The sequence below is a fragment of the Hippocampus zosterae genome, chromosome 10, assembly GCF_025434085.1.
Source record: "Hippocampus zosterae strain Florida chromosome 10, ASM2543408v3, whole genome shotgun sequence".
Lineage (NCBI taxonomy): Eukaryota > Metazoa > Chordata > Actinopteri > Syngnathiformes > Syngnathidae > Hippocampus > Hippocampus zosterae.
In genome coordinates this window covers 5,407,650-5,427,195 of record NC_067460.1, presented here as the reverse complement: position 1 = coordinate 5,427,195, position 19,546 = coordinate 5,407,650, and the positions used below count along the sequence as shown (strand labels likewise).

At 40.9% G+C, this 19,546-nt stretch overlaps 1 protein-coding gene across 3 annotated transcripts in view; it reads left to right on the top strand.

The window, feature by feature from the left end:
* Positions 1 to 18,440, top strand: part of snx19b (sorting nexin 19b) — a 35,883-nt gene extending 17,443 nt beyond the window's left edge. For all 3 annotated transcript variants that reach the window (XM_052078856.1, XM_052078854.1, XM_052078857.1), the window contains exons 12-14: positions 12,016 to 12,200; positions 14,528 to 14,615; positions 17,656 to 18,440. In XM_052078856.1, coding sequence (XP_051934816.1) covers positions 12,016 to 12,200; positions 14,528 to 14,615; positions 17,656 to 17,779 — 397 coding nt within the window. In that variant the 3' untranslated portion in view covers positions 17,780 to 18,440. The remainder of the gene's footprint in view (positions 1 to 12,015; positions 12,201 to 14,527; positions 14,616 to 17,655) is intronic.
* Positions 18,441 to 19,546: the final 1,106 nt, after the last annotated feature.

The window sequence follows — 19,546 nt, the reverse complement described above, 5'->3', positions numbered from 1 at the left end:
ATTTTCGGCCTTGGGAACGCAGTACATATTTCATACAAATGATCACAGTGATAAATATTTAAGGAAAAGTAAAATTTATATGCCAGTAAGTGAAGTTGTTGAGGTTATGAGGTACACACTGCACTCACAACATGTCGCAACATGTAAGTATGACAGCTAATTATCGACTCTGTTAATTCAGTTCCACGAAAAGCAAGTAGGACGTAATGGCACACCACTTGGATGCTTGCGAAATCACCTTGATGAGGGCTAAATGCTGTGTTGTAAATAAAGACAGTAGCAGGATGAAGTCATCCAGCAGCCCCTGAGCGCCCTCACGTTTCTGTTTTCTGTTTTTGACCACTTACCTGAGTCCGGGCCCTGAGCTGTGCCTCCAAAGTAACGGTTCATCCTCTGTCTCCAGAGACATACTTGTGCAATGACATCATGTCTGTTGAAAAACCTGTAGGCTTATTTTAGCTCAAGCGGGGCCACTGGTTTTACCTTAAATGGTAGCAGAAATCAAAGGAACTTTGTACAGTTGTTGGACAGCTTGGCAGATCAAAACAGCTGCCAGGAGGGCCTTATATTGTGGCTGATTGGAGCATGGACCTCAGGCTTGTCGGTGAATCAAGACATGCATGTTCTTTTTGTCTTCTCTGTTTGTAACTGGGCGGCTTAGAAGTTGATTAACCTGTTCTGATGTTTTACTGAAAAAAAAAATCACTTATTTGTGCCGTTGTGCAAGTTGACGGACAAGACAGACGGCCCTGTGGTATTTTCCTCTTTATTTTTCCCGTCTTACAAATATTTATTTGACAGTTGAGCTGGAAAACCACTCTTGTGGCTTTTACCGTAGCCCTAACGCATTCGAGACTTAAGACTCCACCAGACCGAAACATCTGAAATAGTATTACTTGGCATCCGTTCGCTTTAATTGGCTAAAAATTGCATGTGGTTTTGCCTGGGCCAGTGGGAAATCAATCCCCACAGTGATTGCCATAAGACTCGAGTGGTGATGACAGCAGAAACTTCATTTGATGAATGTTATTGTAGTAAAGGCAGAGCTCCAGTAGCAACTGGGTATTTATAGTCTATATACTATTAATGTGACGTGTTCTGAACCAAGACAGTGTTCATATAAACTTCTGTGTACTATATGTGATATTCTGAGCCATGGATCAGATGTCATATTTATTTTTTAACTTTGGCATGAATCAAGACGCCGTCCGAGACTGTCGCAATCAAACTGCATGTGTCCACATTCAAATGCCATCTTGAAATGGAACGGACGTGTATACGACTATCAGACTTTGCAACACGTCCTGATTAGAAGCGGGTGAAGTGATAATCGTGAACCAGATTGCTCGACCGGGCTGAATGCCTCACTGGGAGTAGACATGTCACAACAGCGAAGTGAAAACAACTTTGCTCATGGCTGACATCAATAGTGGCTTGTTAGAAATGACTTTCAATTGCATTGGCTGGTACGTTGAGTGGACACTTTATTCGGTACACCTGCACATTTGAATGCTTGTACAAGAGATAGTACTGGTACAGTGATCCCTCACTTATCGCGGTTAATAGGTGTATGAGTATATATAATATAAGTATAATATAATATAAGTATATGTATGTATGTCTATGTCTATCTATCTATCTATCTATCTATCTATCCATCTATCCATCTATCCATCTATCCATCCATCCATCCATCCATCCATCCATCCATCCATCCATCCATCCATCCATCCATCCATCCATCCATCCATCCATCCATCTATTAGAGCTGTCAGTTTAGCACGTTTTTATTGGCATTAATTTAAATGAATTTTAATGGGATTACATTTTTTCTCGCGAGATTAACGCAGCACACGTCACAAGCGGATGTTACGTTGCTCTATAAATACACCAGAACAAAACAACAAGCGCGCTGCAGAAGTCCACGCCCATGTCTGTTTTGCCAGCCACGGCAGCACGAGACACCGAAAACGGATACTTAATGAGTTTATGAATGGAAAGTTTACTTTTAAAAAGTTGCCATATTGCTCCACTGACAAGACCAAAGTTATCTGTTCTTCTCTCTCTCTCTGTATCATACAGGTATACGATGTATGCCACTGACGTGATTGTTACTTGTTTGGAACTATTTTGTGTGGAATGTTACAGTGTTCTGTGTCCATGTAAATAGAGCGGGTGGAGCTTCTCTGTGTTCGCCTGACAGTGACAGTGCGCTACAGTGGTAGCGACCTAGCGAAAGTGAAATGTCTCCAGTGTTGTCATCGAACCAAATATAGTCATAGTCATTCGAAATGAGGTCTACACAAAACCGTAGAGAGACTTCCGCGCAAGAAGGACCAATACAATCAACATAGCCTGACTGTGTTAGGGGGAGTGACCCCCCCCCCCCCCCCTTTCAGAATGGTTTGCCCCTGCAGCACGGGGGAAGTGCGTGTGCTTGTTTGTAGGGCCGGCAGTTTCCAATACAGCGGCACATAACATTTGGTCCGGTGCTGCACCGAGATATTTTGTTGCGGGATATTTTGAACCGCAGCAAATTGTGTGGAGCGTTCACACGTACAAAGCCGCTGAGCGGGGCAGCCCCGGTACAGTGAGCGGGGCTGCCCCACTTGCGTTCACACGGCAGTTTCTGCAACGGAGCAAAACGACAGAAAACAAACGAGCTGTCGTGTTGGTTCTTTTTAAAACGTACTGTATATACACAACTCAAGCGACTACTGGACCGGCACGTCCTTCTCCTTCTCGGTTTCCGTGCCTTCTGCTCGAGAGTGACCGCCCAAGAAAACGTAAATGAACGATGACTTCAATGACACTCAGAAAAGCTAACACTAATGCGCCAAACAGAAAATCAAGAGAGGAAATCACAAAATAAATTCCATGGGGTGCGGGGGGTTGTGAACAAACAACAAAGGAACAAACAACTCCGATACAGTCCAGTCTCCTACAAAAGCAAAGATGTTACTAGCCAAGTCTTGTGTCGTTATGAATCAACACATTACGGAAGTCCGACAGAGCACGAAAGCAACGCATTCTCGCCATACGTACTCTTCACAAGCATTTGCTCTGGAGCTAATTTAACCCAGTTGCGTGCACACATGCAAATTTACACCGCTGCTGCTTCGCAAACGAGCATTTGCTGCGGAGCAAAGGTGGGTCAAATTTGGTCCGGTATAAGCTCTTTTCCGGGGCTACGCCGGAGCTAATTTGCACGTGTGAACGCTCTACTGGGGCAGCCCCGGTGCAGCACTGGACCAAATCTTGCCGTGTGAACAGCCCTTAAATGAACACTGGTGTCCGGTGTCTCATTATTCTTCAACAAACATACAGAAACTGACTGCTGTGTTCAAAGCAAACTTGAGAAAAATTAAGTATGCAACCATTTCTCCATTGCGAGACTAATAAAGGTTTTCTTAATCTTAATCTTAATGGTTTAAATCCACTATAGGCTGAGTACTAGTGTACCTTAGATGTGCACTTTACAATGTTATATTGCTCTGTTTTGATTTCATAAAAAAACTGTTAAAGCAGCTGTTGTGTGACAAAATATTCTTTTCACCGTTATTGATGGACAGTAATATTGTGTGAGAGATTATGTGTGAATAACTGCACCAAGTGAAAAATGTTTATGTAAAATTGAAAATCGAAATTGTTATTTCAGTAAATATTTGCATTTGGCACATAGAAAACTGATTCATGATTCCATGTTGATTAGAGCATTAAAATGGGGGAAAAATAGGACAAAAAATGTAAAAGGAAATTCAGAAACGATAAAAAATGTGTGAGTAATCTAATCGTTATTAAGTAATTTAATCGTTTGACAGCTCTAATATATATATATATATATATATATATATATATAACATATGAGCTCAGGCCTGCTATGCACTGAGATACAATACAATACAATACAATACAATACAATACAATACAATACATCCTGATTTATATAGCGCTTTCACAACAGCTGCAGCTGTAACAAAGTGCTTTACAAAACAGTTAACATAAAGTAAAAAATAAACACAACACTTTTCCCTCATACGCTTTGTTGTTTGTTAGGTTAGTGTATGAATAACAAAATACAGTAAATATAAACATGTAGTCCTGTATATGTTGCTCTATGTGACTCGCTGTTGTTTTGCTGACTTTCGCGGTCTCTCGCCGACCTTTTGGGGCATTTTCGTGATTTGAAAAAAAAAAAAATTCGGAATATCTTTGAAAAATCCGCGATGCACTGAAACCGCGATAAGTGAACCACGAAGTAGCGAGAGATCACTGTATCTCGAAATATGATGCAATGTGGTTTATAAAAGAATGTAATCATTTGTCAAACCAAACTGAGTATTATTATTATTAGGGCATTAAAGTCAGATTAGAATTTAGAAAACCTTTATTAGTCTCGCAATGGAGAAATTCCCAATTCACAGCAGCAAAGTTATGAAAGGAAGAAGTAGAACAACAAAATATAAGAGCTGCTGGAAAGGCAGCCACTCACGCGGCGCTATTTTATGTATTTATTTATTTATTTATTTTAGACAGATATTCGATCTTATTTGATTTGAACCCTTTCGGGACAGCGGTTACCACATGGACAGCTTATCATGTTATCAGGTTACAGGGTGCCCGAAAGGGTTAAACACATGCCTAATATTATGGACAGTGTGCGCGCATACACCTTTTCTGTCAAAAGTGGAAGATTGGAGATGTATTGAAAGTCTGCAGCGTTGTCCATCGCCATCACTTAACTGACTTTTACAGTGGGGAAATTAACACTTGGTCTTCTTGACCGATTCCGAATTATGTTTTTGGCTCTCATTCCGAGTCGAGCTGTTTTTACCCAGCACCTGGTGCTCAATTACTTTTGTTGCCAAGATGGTAAGTGAAGCATTGGAAGCAAGTAGATTATTCACAGCTGTATCGTTGAGTTTGATAGTGTATGCCTTTGTGATATTTTCCTCTCTGCCGCATGAAGTGCCAGAAATAAGGTAGATAAAAAAGTAAAAAGAAAGAAATCAGTCTTCATTCAACACAGTTATTATGTTCAAGGGAGTAGGATGAAGTAAAAAAACTTATCTAGTCCTACCCCGTTATGTGTTTATATCTACTAAATCATTTTTATATCAATCAGAAAAGAAAAAGTAAGAAGAAGTCTCCATTAAGGCTCATACTTTACCCTTAACCGTGATATTTTCACAACTTTTGGTTTGTATCGGGATTATATACATCCTCACCCTGGCACTCTTGTGTCAATTTTCTCTTGTATTCATAATGGATATTTCAATACCTTTCTCTATTTATCAACTTAGTTCTGATTTATCATTATATTTAATGTTTAGAATTTATCATTTTAACTCTGATTGATGTAGGTTGTTTGTACTATTTTTTTGAATTTGTTTTTGAAATCAGCAAGCGATTTACTCATTTTTAGGTCCGTTTCGAGATTATTCCACATATTAACACCTTTGCTAGATACACTTCTTTGCTTGATGTTTGTTCTTGTTTTGAGTTTTTTGAATAAGTTGGTACCTCTTAATTCATAGTTGCTTTCTCGAATTTCAAAAAACTTCTGAATGTTTTGGCAGAGCAGGTTATTGTGTGCTTTGTAAATTAATTGGGCGATTTTAAAGTCAACCAGGTCATAAAATTTCATCGTATTTAATTTGATAAATAGTGGATTTGTGGGTTCCGTATATTTTGATCTATTAATAATTTGAATTGCTTTTTTTTGTAGTTTGAGAATAGGGAGTGTGTTTGTTTTGCAGGCATTTCCCCATATTTCCACACAGTAGGTCATGTATGGTAATAATAATGAAGTGTATAATGTGTACAAAGATCTCTTATTTAGCACTTCCTTGGTTTTGTAGAGGATCCCTACGGTCTTGGCTATTTTTCTTTTTATGTTATCGATATGTGGTTTCCAACATAGTTTTGAGTCTATTACTAATCCGAGAAACTTGGTTTCATACGCTCTTTCTATTTCAATTGAGTTTACCATAATTTTAGCTTGGTGTTTGATTGGTCTTGTGCCAAAAACAATTGACTTCGATTTTTTCCGGTTAAGTGACAATTTATTTCTGTCGAACCAGTTTTTTAATTTGTTTAATTCGTTTTCTACGGTTGTCAGGAGCTGTTTCAGATTTATTCCAGAACAGTAGAAAGTTGTATCATCAGCAAATAGGACACATTTAAATAGTTTTGAGACCTTGCAGATATCATTTATATATAAGATGAATAGTTTTGGACCAAGCACTGACCCCTGAGGAACTCCGTGAGTGATTTTCAGTTGATTCGTTTTTTTATTGTTGAATTGCACGTACTGATATCTGTTTTCTAAATAACTTTTTATCCATTTATAAGCTACACCTCTAATGCCATATCTTTCTATTTTTTTCAAAAATATACTGTGATCTATTGTGTCAAAAGCTTTTTTTAGATCTAGGAAAACCCCAACAGTAAATTCTTTGTTGTCTATATTAGTGGCTATTGCTTCCACAAACTCCATAACTGCCATTGAGGTGGTCCGTTTTTCCCTGAAGCCATATTGATTCTCACTTAACAGCGCATGCTTTTGTATAAAACTATCAAGTCTGCTAGAAAATAGTTTTTCTAATATTTTTGAAATTTGTGGTAGTAGTGATATTGGTCTATAATTTGTAAACAGATGTTTTTCTCCACTTTTATAGATTGGAATAACTTTAGCAATTTTCATTTTTGATGGAAAGATACCAGCTTTGAATGACAGGTTGCATATGTGCGTGAAAGGTCGCACTACATATTCTATAATCTGCTTGATTATTGTCATATCAATATTAAAGCAATCAGTTGACTTTTTATTTTTAAAGGTTTTTATAATATTTGATACTTCTTCTTGTTTTACTACAGTAAGGAACATCATGGAGGAGTTTTTTTCTACGTATCTATCTATTTCAAACAGGTTTGTTGGATCAGGAATTTGTTTTGCTAGGTTACTGCCGATGTTGACAAAATACTCATTAAATTCAGTTGCTATTTCTGCAGTTCTTTCCAAAATAGTATTTTTGCCTTTGATAAAATACTCTGGATAATCAATTTTTTTAGGACTATTTCTGATTACTTGGTTAAGTATTTTCCATATTTCTTGTGTGTTACCTTTATTCTGCTCTAATAGTGCATGATAATGATCTCTTTTACTGGTTCTTATAATATTTACTAGTTTATTTTTATAAACTGCAAAAACAGGCAGGTGGTCACTTATGTCATTAATGAGAAGTCCACTTTCCATTTTATGATCAATCTTATTTATAAATATGTTATCTATTAATGTGGCCGTGTCAACTGTTATTCTGCCAGGTTTCAGGATTACTGGGAAAAAGCTGTTGCTGTACATAGTATTTATGAAGTCAGTTGTTTTTTTGTGTCTATTTAGGTTTAATAAGTCAATGTTAAAGTCACCACATATTATTCGTGTTTTCTTATCGTTGTAGAAACTGAGCATATCTGTTAGTTTTTTATTGAATGTGTCAATAAATGTTCCTGGTGTCCTATAGATGCAACTTATGATGATATTTGATGCCTTTTTATTGTGTATTTCAATGGTTAGACATTCCATTAGGTTTTCTATTGTGTTTGTCAATCTCTCGATTTTACTGCATTTAAGTGCTTTGTCTACATATATTGCAACCCCCCCCCTCCTTTTTTGTTTTCTCTATTAGTTGCAAACATTTCATAACCTTCTATTTCCATTTCAGTTGTTTTATCTTCATTAAGCCAAGTTTCTGATATGGCAATTATTTTAAATTTATTGAATTTAGTCAGGTATTCTTTAATTTTTGTGACGTTTTTATAGAGACTTCTACTGTTTAAGTGTATTACCGAAAGTGCATTTTCCAATTTTATATTAGTGTTGAATTGTTCATCCAGGTAATAGTCAGAGTTTGTTACCCTTTGTTTGTTGTTGAAGAAGTTATTGTCTGGGTCCAAATTGTTCTCGGGATCAAATGACTTATAGTCAATATCTTCAAAGGGTTGGAAGTTCATGTTTTTGGGATGTGAATTTTCCGCTCCCACACGGTCGTCGATGGCTCCCTCACGGCCGTCGTTGGTTCCCTCGCTGTCTTTGCTCGCTCTCTCGCCGTCATCACTGGGTCCCTCGTGGTCACTGGCTCCCATGCGGTCGTCGCCGACTCCCTCACGCTCGCCGGCTGGCTGCCTCCCGGCTCTCTCACGCGCGCTGGCTGGTTGTCTCCCGGCTGCCTCAGGCTCGCCGTCTCCCGGCTCCCTCGCGGTCACTGGCTCCCTTGCAGTCGTCGCTGGTTTCCTCTCGGTCGTCTCTGGCTCCCTTGCGGTCGTCGTTGGCTCCCTCACGGTGGTCGCAGGCTGGTTGTCTCCAGGCTTCCTCACCGTCGCTGGCTTCCCTGCAGTCGTCGCTAGCTTCCTCGCGGTCATCACTGGCTCCCTCACGGTCGGTCGTCGCTGGCTGCCTCGCGGTCTGTCGGTCTTGAAAAAGTTATTGTCTGGGTCCAAGTTGTTCTCAGGGTCAAACGTCTTGTGGTCAGTAGGGTTGGAAGTCATCAAAGGGTTGGAAGGGTCATCAAAGGATTCAAAGTCCATGTTTTTTGGTATGTGAATTTCCTGCTTCAGTAGGGTCAGAGTTTTTATTGTCGGGTGGTGAAAAATTCTCAGTATGCTGCTTGATGGTGTTGAACTCGAGCCTGTTGTTTTGGAGTACTGGTGCGGGGGTGGACAATAAGTTTGTTATGTCTTAAGTAGGTAGTTTCCCCTCTGTCACGTGCAGCTTTTAATTTTGGGAGGAGCTCTTTTCTTTTTTGTCGTACGGCATCTGTAAAGTCTTCGTTAATGTAGATGTTGGAGCCTTTTAAGTATTTTGCTTTTTGTGGGATCCTTGATCTGTCCTTGAATCTTGGTCGAGGTCTTCCAGGGTTTTGTCTTCCTGTGCGGTGAGCTCTCTCCACCTCAATTTGCCCCTGTATCAGCAGTTTCGCCTTAAGGATTTTTTGAACTTTTTCCTCTGTTTCAGTCCACGTTTCCCCCTGGTTTTTCCTCAATTCCATCAATTACTAAGTTGTTTCTTCTTGACTGTCCTTCCAAGTAGTCCACCTTGTCTGTTAATACAAGCATGCCGTCACATACTTTGTAGAATTCCGTTTGCATGTCTTTGGAATGGCCAGTTTGACTGATTAGATTTTTTTTAATGTCGTCTACCTCTTTTTGGGTAAAGTTGATGCTGGTTTTTATTTCTTGGACTTCCCTGGTAAAAGTGTCAAGTCGTGAGTTTGTTGAGTCTATTATCATCTTGACAAATCCTTTGAAATTTTCCTGTTGTTGTTGCAAGAGTGCCGTAAAAAGTTCTTTTTGTTGCTGGAGTAATTCATTTACTTGAGTGAGGGTCAGGGAATCCTCTTCCTGCTTTGTGTCTTGCTTCTGTTTGGGTGGCATTTTCTCGGGTCTCGTTGCTAGCCGGTTGTATGCTAGTTTGTGACGTGTCCAGTAGGCTTGCTGCTGGGTGTTTCTAACGTGGCAAGTGGGTTTACCGGCTCCCTCACGCTCGCTGGCATTTGGTTGGTTGGTCTCTGGTCGTGGGTTCCAGCTGCGTAGCGACTTTTCGCAGTTAGCTTCCGTGCTAACGTCCGCGGTTAGCTTCCGTGCTAACGAGCTAGCGTTTCGTCCAGCCCCCTCTTCACGTCGCCAATTTCTACACACGCGCTGCCACCGTGTTTCGCTCTGTTCTTTACTTTCAAATGTAGGAAAGCTTCACACGAGAGAAATGTTGACTTTACTGTTGCTGCTCCTTCTTTCCGCTCGGCAATGCGTAGCAACTCACGTGACGTGACGTCATTCACCATGTCAGATTTAGGCTATTTTTAGCAGTTACAAGTCTGGATCAACAGGGTCACTTTTTCATTTTTCCACACAATGACTCCCCATGTCTTTGAATCTGGAAAGTCACTAAATCTGACTAAATTGCAGCACATCTGACTGTTCCCAAAGTGACTTGATGCCTTGCAGATATGGAATGTTATTCCAAGGGTTTTTCGGATAATTTTGTGACGGGACAGGTTTTTAAGAACACGTACATTCAATCTTCTCTTTCCTTACAAGTTTGTTTGGTTTTGTGTCAAATATTAATCAGTGAAGAAACATCTGCCCCCTTTCTGGCCTACGAGGTAGTACAAAATCATTATCTACTCAAGACAATTTTTATCTCTTCGGGATGTTGATGTTCAAAAATATCTTGCTTGACTTGCTTAAGTGAATCTTTGCCGGACAACTTGACTTTTCTCATTCTATCCAAGCGGTTGCCGTTCTCTAGGTTGATGTGCCTCCTCTCTAACAATAGGCTTTGATCTTAAAAAGAAACTCCTTTTCCCCTGGAGTTGTTTGGTCATGGTCCTGCCACATCCACATAATGACTGGGGATTTCTTCCTTTTTGCTCACAGGCTATAAATGAATGATTTCATCTGTGGGAATGTAAACTGTTTTCAGGATGTTCCTGTTGTCCTCACAATTATCTCTGATGTAATCAAGTTTACTGACGAAGAGGCTCTTAAGTGGAACCAGGACTAACAATGCATTCTACAGAAATTAGGTCAGGATTAAGTCCCAGCTCAACACTTGTGTGGTACACGAGCATAACAAACTGTTGTCCCATTTGCTTTGGTGTGACTGTGCAGTCTCCTACATTAAAGGGGAAGTCAACCAAAAAATATGTCTTTGCAATCTGTTCAATGCAGGCCCGCAAGTCCCAGTAGCAGTATTCTTATTAATATTGCATGAGTGAATATACTGTATATTACGCAGCAAAATCCACCCTTTTTGATCCATCTCAGGGGCCAGCCATTTTGCCACTTACTTTTCGACTGAAAATGACATCACAATCGCTCAGGGGCTCAGGTACCGACCATCACGGCTCAGCTAGCGAATGTCACATGACCAACGGGTGAGTGAGCTGTGATTGGTTGTGACCCGAGCCGTGAGCGACTCTGATGCCCTTTTAAGGCAACGGCAAGTGGCAAAATGGCCACTGCTTGAGATGGATTAAAACGGGTGTATTTGCCGCTTAATTTATATTACACAAACACAATATTAATCAGAATACCGTGTTTAGAGTCACGGAGCTGCATTGAATATATTGGAAAGAATATTTACAATTTCTGTTTATTTTTTACAGTGTAAAATTGAATATTTGTCATTTGACATTTTCTGGCTTTTTATATTTGGTTCAAGCCATTCTACATGGAATGGTTTGACCTCACATGCAAAATAAAATAAAATAAAACAAATAATGTGCGCAGCTCGGTAGAAAGATCACTGAGCATTAACCTGTCTCGTTTTCCCAAAGTTTTGGAATTTCTAATAAGCCCAATTGTCATTTTCATTAAATAGATGAAAAAAACCAACTGACTGGTCTGCCATGATTTCTTAGTGTCAGTCAAGTCAGGTACAATGTCAAGGTCACAATACTGTGAACTCAATGACCGTTTTGTAAACCTGTCGAAACCGCAGGTTCAACAGACTGTCTATGTGCGCTTTTATGATATTACATCATTTTGTAAGAACGAGTTGGTTTTCTTAGCCTGAAAAAAACGTGAAGAAAATATATATTAACTTTTATGACAAAATCTGAGGCGGCCCGGTAGTCCAGAGGTTAGCACGTCGGCTTCACAGTGCAGTGGTACCGGGTTCGATTCCAGCTCCGGCCTCCCTGTGTGGTGTTTGCATGTTCTCCCCAGGCCTGCATGGCAGGCTGATTGGATGCTCTAAAAATTGTCCCTAGGTGTGAGAGTGGGCGTGGATGGTTGTTCGTCTCTGTGTACCCTGCGGTTGGCTGGCAACTGATTCAGGGTGTCCCCCGCCTACTGCCCGAAGACGGCTGGGATAGCCTCCAGCACCCCCCGTGACCCTAGTGAGGATCAAGCGGTTCGGAAAATGGATGGATCGATGGACAAAATCTGATTACCGGGAACCCCATTTTTCTTCAATGGTTCAAACCTGAAACTGTTTTTATTTTCAAATTTCAGATGGCTGGATGTGAGTGTGGCCAATCTGACATGTACCAGATACTGGGTCCATTACCTTCAGGTCATCCAGGAGTCTGTGTGGCCAGGAGGAGTTTTGCCCACTTCACCGCAAATAGAACGAAGCCAGCAGCAGAAGGACGACACAAAGAAACAAGCCTTACATTGTCTGATGAGTCTTCTGCCAGGTACACAATTTGACTTATACTGCAGTTGTGGAAGCTCTAAGGACCAACACAATCTGTCCAAGGACTACAAGTAGGTGGTTGACCCTGTTCATGTACAGCACAATAAGGCCTTTTGGACTAGAAGGCACACCTTCAATGAATGGCCCTATTTTAAAATGGTTTTCATACATAGGGCGCACCACATTATAAGACGCAGCTACAATAGTGGCTGTGGTTGTGTTATGAACAAGATGAAGCTACGCTAAAGGGAATACAATACAACACTTGATTTATATTGAGCTTTCACAACCGCCGCAGCTGTAACAAAATGCTTTTCAGAACATTTAAAAGTCTATGTCCACGAAATCAGAATATAAGATCCATATATAAGGCAAATCGGATTATAAAGCGCACTTTTGAAAAAAATGAATGCTTCTAGGCGCTCTTTATAATGTGGAACGGACGGTATTTAGACTATCCCCAGCACTTCATTTTGAAACAGATGAAACAAGAATTATTGGCGCTCTTGCATATTTTTAATTTATACAATACAATACAATACAATACATGCTGATTTATATAGCGCTTTCACAACAGCGGCAGATCTGGAAAACAGAGTGGGCAGCTATGCTCAGAGTCTGAAGTTCCTTGATAGCGCTGTAGTTGTTAGACAATGACCCGCCTCAATTTTTTTTTTCTTGTTTAGCGGTCGCCGGGTGAGATACTCCGGGGTTGGATCAAATGTTTAACTTTAAAATGCCCTGTTGGAGTTGATAATTAGTAATTTCATATTCAAAGTCACACCATACAGACATTGTCACATTTCTAAAGTAACATTTTGACATCAGTCTTTTTCAGATTTGGTGGGTGAATTCTTTATTTTTTTTTAACCTGCCAATCTCCTGACGAGTGTATATCATGTCACAGAAAAGCGGACTACAAAGAAACATTGACAGACGACATTCCTCTTCAAATTTTGTTTGCTAGAGTCTACCACAGAAATGGAGTGCTGTTTTATGTCTGTTTTGGAAAAGGATTGTCCCATAAACCCCTTCACAGACAGCAATATCAATTTTTGCGATGAACATGTTCACAATCATTTTTAAAATAAGTACAATAATAGACAAAAACCCCACATGAAATATAAAACTGTTTCATTACACATCCAAAACGGAGTGGGACAAAGTGAAGCACGCTTCATGTGGAACACAACAGATGAAATTCACCTTGGCACCATAGGGTGTGCTGTGGCAGAAGATTGCAGAGATTTTACCTTTAAGACTCAGGCTTGGTGTCATGCTAAATGCTACATCGTCATTATGTGATGTGGATTACTTTGGTTTGCAAAGAGACTGCGAATGAAAATCAGCTTTGACTACATTTTCATACCGTAGTAGTTTGATATGTTGCTGATCTAACAACTGAGGAGATCCTTTATGAAGTTGCTGCCGCCTCCTCTTTCTCGTTCCCCCTTATTCGATAGAAAAGCTGACGGCAATGAATCAGGCACAGCTGGGTGCCCTCACATGCACCATGATAAAATCTGTCTCCTACTCAGACATCATTTGGAACACGACAAAAACTGCACCCAAGCTCCCTTGGCCTCCAACGGCCTGAGAGTGTCAGACCAACTACTTTTTAACTTTGTGGCATGCACATGTGGAATTTCAGTGAAAGCCTCCATCGATGAGCGTATTGGGGTCATGTTAGACAACAGCAGAAAGCTGATCTCTACCTGTCAGAACAGCATTACCTTCAGCACTAAAAGCACTGTGGCTCCTGCCAAAACAGTGTGGTGGCGAAGACAGTTTGGCATAACGAATAAGCCTCTGAAATGGTCTTGGCCACTGTTTTCTTCGCAAACCCTTGAGAACCACACAGCTTTTCCTCACCTAAAAATAGAAGGGGTCAGGTTATAACATCGTTAAAGCGGGACACAACCCTCTCCAAATGTAGGTTGTTTGCCTGTCTGTAGCTGTGTTTCCATTGCCTTCTGGAATGCACAAAATGCACACTGGTGATGGAAACACACATTTTGAAAACCTCTCCAATATCGCAAAAAATATTTGGTCTCTCATGAGGTGGTTTTTAAGATGTTTTGCAGGCGTAACGTTTGGCGCAAATTGCACTTGGCTGGCTACATGCGCCATGAGCTGATGGGGCGTGAACAGTGCACGTGCTCAGCTTAGAGGGAATATAGGTCTCAATATTCTTCTTAAGGGTTTTGTTGAGGACAGTTAAAGTTGAAATGCCAGTTTATAAGGAACTCTTTTATACCACAGTGCTCCCATACTCTGATGTGAAAATGATTTAGTCAGTAAATGCCTTTCTTGCCTTTGTGTCCACAGATGTAGTCACTGATTTTCTCAGCTCAGAAAAGTACAAACTCAGTTGGGAGATTGTCCTTGATTCCTTCCAAAACCCCTACATTAACAGGTAAGTCATACCACGATTGTGCACTCTTTTTCTTACCCCTCAAGATGCATACATTTCGATTAGACCCCAGTTAAAAAAAAACAAAACAACTGCTGGCCTATTCAGTCTCAGAACATCATTTTCAAAAAGTGTTTATCCAAAACCAATTCCAATGAAGTTGGGATAAGATGATAAGCTGTCCACTGTGGTAACCGCTCTCCCTGAAAGGATTAAACATAAATAAAAACAATACAATAATTTGCACGTCATGTGCAGTCTGTTTAATTTAATACACGACAAAGACAAGATATTGAATAAACATTATTGGCTTCAGCAAATCATCATGCACTTTGAATTTTACGGATGGTACACATTCCAAAAAAGCTGTGTTTGAGGTGACCAAGGTGGTCTAAGAGCTGCTCTGTGACAGGGTCCGAGGGGTGGATGAGATCCACCTTGAGTTCCTAATGGTCTAGATCAGGGGTGCCCAAACTTTTTGGACCGAAGATCTACCTTTCAATCAACTAACCTCCCGGGATCTACCCTTACTGGCACGCGCGAGCACGCGCGCGCACACACACACGCACACACACACACACACACACACACACACACACACACACACACACACACACACACACACACACACACACACACACACACACACACACACACACACACACACACGCACACACGCACACACACACACACACACACACACACACAAACGCCATGATGAGAAACAGCCTGAAACGGATGCATGCGATGTACTTTTGCAGCCTGTTAAATATCGTAGCTCACACGTACCATTTTAAAGTGCTTCCCTGGGCCCTCCAAGATTCCTATTCTTTGCCCGTGCCCTCGGTGAATTGTGCACGAAGCAAACTCTGAATGAGAATAATGATGATAAAAGATAGAGCGCAACAGCTCTGATTACAAGCTACAATTGCAGACTGCTGAGCGCAAACAACTTCCGGTGATGTAATCACGTGCCACTGTAAATTCAAGATTTACCTGCTTTATTTTATTTTTAATTTTTAATTTTTTATTTTTTTGGGGGGTTAAAATGAGACTGATAGGATTTTTAGGGTGCAGCGTACATTAACACAAAAAATATATATTACTAATATGTACAAAGACACACAAATGGTTGTTTGTTTTTCTCCTCGACACTACTCGGATCTACTTGGAACCTGTCTTTGATCTACCGGTAGATCAGGATCGACGTACCCCTGGTCTAGATGTTGTGGAGTTGTCCTGATTGAGATCATCAGAGATGCCTCTGCTACTTTGCATGATCATCTGAGACAGTGCCTTCAGGTTGGCAGCCTCTGCAACCCCCCTCTCAAAAAGAGAGACCTGATCGGTGCGTTCCAACTACAGGGGGGTTACACTCCTCAGCCTCCCTAGTCATGTCTATTCAGGGGAGTTTGAAAAGAGGGTTAGTCGGGAAGGTGACTCTCAGATCCAGGAGGAGCGGTGTGGTTTACATTCATTAGTTTTGTGGACTTGGATAAGGCGTTTGACTGTATCCCTTGGGGAATCCTGTGGGGGTTGCTTTGTGAGTATATGGGGCACCAAACCCCCTAAGACAGTCTTTTTGGTCCCTGTGCGACTGGTATCAGAGTTTGGACCACATTGCTGGCAATAAGTCAGATTTATTTCCAGTGAGGGTTGGACTCGATCGTCATCGATTCTGTTCATAACCTTCATGGACAGAATGTCAAGGTGCAGCTGAGGAGTATGGGGCTCTGGTTTGGTTTTCTTAGAATTACAACTCTGCTTTTTCCAGATGATGTGGTATTTTTGGCTACATGCAGCCACGATCCCCAACTCTTAACAGCAGCAGTTCATATCCAAGTGTGAAGCGGTTGCAATGAAAACCTTCAAATCTGAGACCATGGTCCTCAGTCAGAAAAGGTTGCTCTGCCCTTTCCAGGTCAGGTCCTGCCCCAATTGAAGTCGTTCAAGAATCTTGAGGTCTTGATTACAAGTCAGGGCAAGATGGGAGTGGGAGGTTGACAGGTTGATCAGTGTCGCAGACTCTCAATTTATCAGTCGATCTATGTCCCCACCCTCTCCTGTGTTCACGAGCTGTGGGCCCTGACCAAAAGAACAAGATACCAGATCGGGCCCGTGATGTCCGAGAAGACGCTGGAGGAGTATGGCCATTTTTCAATTTGAAGAACGTAGAGTACGGTTTTGTGAACTCGCCAAGTAATGTCTTCTTAAAAATTTACACGAGATCGTTCTTCATAAGATCGTGAGTATTTTGGATATTGGAACGACTGCGTACTTGTTAACTACTTGTTAGCTTCCCCCCCAACTGACTGATTTCCATGATACCAAGAGGAAAGGCATCGTGGGATATTTTCTTCACCATGCCTTCACGGGTATCCAACCAATATATCCTTGGTTTATGCTAGCTGACAAGAACAACGTCCGGGTGTTCCGTGCGTTTTAGGTTTATTTGTGCTTTGAATTGCAATCGTACTTGGGCCACGACTGATGACGTTCCGCAGTATTACAAGAACGCAAGTTGAGAGAGGGCTTATGTCTCCTGATTGGACTGCGAACAGAACACCTTGGAAAAGCAACTCTTCCTTCCCTGGAAGGAAGAGTTGCTTGCGTGAGGGAAGTCTGGGGTTCCCTGGTAGAGCAGCTGCTGCCCCTTCGAAATGACCCCTGATAAGTGCAAGAAAATGGATGGATAGTGAATACGTATACTGTACTTGTACCTGCAATATTATAAACTCTGTGCCTCTACTGCACTTATAGCTGTGATTTCCTAGTTCACAATATTTGAAACTTCAAATATAAAGGACAAGGACTCACCTCAAGTGATTTCATTGCATGTGTACCACTCAAAGTAAACTCGCCAGTGATTGTGCACTATGGACCATGACGTAAACGTGGACCTCATCATGACTCTCGTGATGAAATGCCGATTGGTTTGTTGAACGAATTTTTAAGCTTAACAATCTAGATTCTGGTGATTTGGTACAGTCACTCGAGCTTTTGTTCCCATCACGAATTAAACTCCCATGTTCCCTTCTATTAGACACCTGGTTTACAGCATTTGTGACCTTTTATTGGAGTTCCTGGTTCCTGAATTACCTGAGCAAAGCTTTCAAAGGAGTTTGCTGCAGAGCCTCTCCAAGAATCCAGAAAAACTCTTGGCCTGAGGAGACGACCCAAATGAACTGTTACAATTGATGCCCTCCGTCATGGTGTCTCAAACCTTCTGATTTCAAGACGAGCACTTAAAGTTTGTTTCACCGCTCTGAACATCATGTTCTGCCCTAACGTCAACATACGGTACTTAAACAGTTAATAAATGATCCAGCAAGCTTTAGCTAAATGTATTTTGCCAAACGTGTGTCTGCTTGACAATCGGTGATACAGTTCACAGATTTTTACACACTGAAAGCTGCTGCAAAAATAAATAAATAAAATAAACCATATTTTGATGAATGAACCAAACAGTTTTCAGGGGTCTTAAAATGGTCTCTGACATTTAGTGAAAATACCCAAGGATAAAGCATGACAGCTCACTAGAACACTGGTTGAAAAATAGTTTACAATGTGCCAGTAATGTCGAATTGGATGTTTTCCACGATGAAGTGCTTTTTTCCCCCCTCCTTTTTTGCCTTAAAACCATGTGCAAACCCCTAATTTAGGTGAAACATCAAGTGCCCATATTCATCCAGTGACTACTAATCATGTGTTTGCTAATAATGTGTTATAAGGTGACTGATTGTCTTGTTTACAGATTGACATGAAAAATGTTACGTTATGTTCATGCATATTTTGTTGTGATAAATGTTTCATCTCAAGCCAAAGGAAGTAAGACCAACATGGGGCACCCTGATTATGATTATCATAATAGTATATGTAGTTATGTTGTCAGAAAATGTTTGTCTAGGTCTACCTGAACTATACAGGCGTGGACACCTTTTTTGTCATAGTTTTGGCTCAGGTGATGTCATTTTTTGAATGCCAAATTGCACGCCGTTGTATGCCATGACACTTTAATGCAGTCATGTCCAAAGTCCGGCCCGCGGGCCAAATCCGGCCCGCGGTCGAATTTCATCCGGCCCTCGGTCCCTGTCATAAAATCAGTGCCGTCTGGCCCGCAGGTTGGGCGCAATGGAACACGTGTTGCATTGACTGAGGTCTCGTAGACTGGTGAGTGATGTTTCATAGAGTACTGCTTCCCTCTAGTGGCTAAATGAGTAATAGCATTTAGACACTAGAGGGCATCACTCACGAGTTAACAAGACATCACTCCGTGTTTATATTGACTGTTATGTCATATTTCAAATGATCCTTGCAGTTGTGGATATGTATATTGTTGTTCATTTCCCTGTTGTTCGAGTCAAAGGTTTTGTGACTATTGAAAAGTCATGGTGATACTTTTTATGTTTCAAATCAATCAATTTGCACTCAGGAGACTTCTGTTTAAGAAAAAGTCAAGTGAATAAGCAGTTGCATGTGATATACCTGTTTCAAATGAACCAAAAGAAATTCTTAAGATTGTTGAAATTAAAATAAAAATGGAAATGTGAAACAGACTGGCTTACTAAAATTTGCTGAACAATATTGTTGTTCAAAGAATGTCAGCCAAGGACGGCCCCCCGACATTTTACCACATAAAATTTGGCCCCCTTGGCAAAAAGTTTGGACACCCCTGCTTTAATGTATTTATGCCACTTTGTCTCGTGCAGCATGTAATGGAAAGTTAAACTGTCTCAGATGCTATGATATGTACAAGTCACACCTGTCTTTTCTTTTCTTCTTAATTTTCAACCACACTCACATTCACAACTTTGGACAAATTTCGAGTCTTAAACCTAACGTTAATGTTTGTGGCACGTGGTTGCCATGCTAACGACATGCCAGTATACAGCTGAAACCCATCTTCCCTTTTTCTCAACGATACAAATAAATGT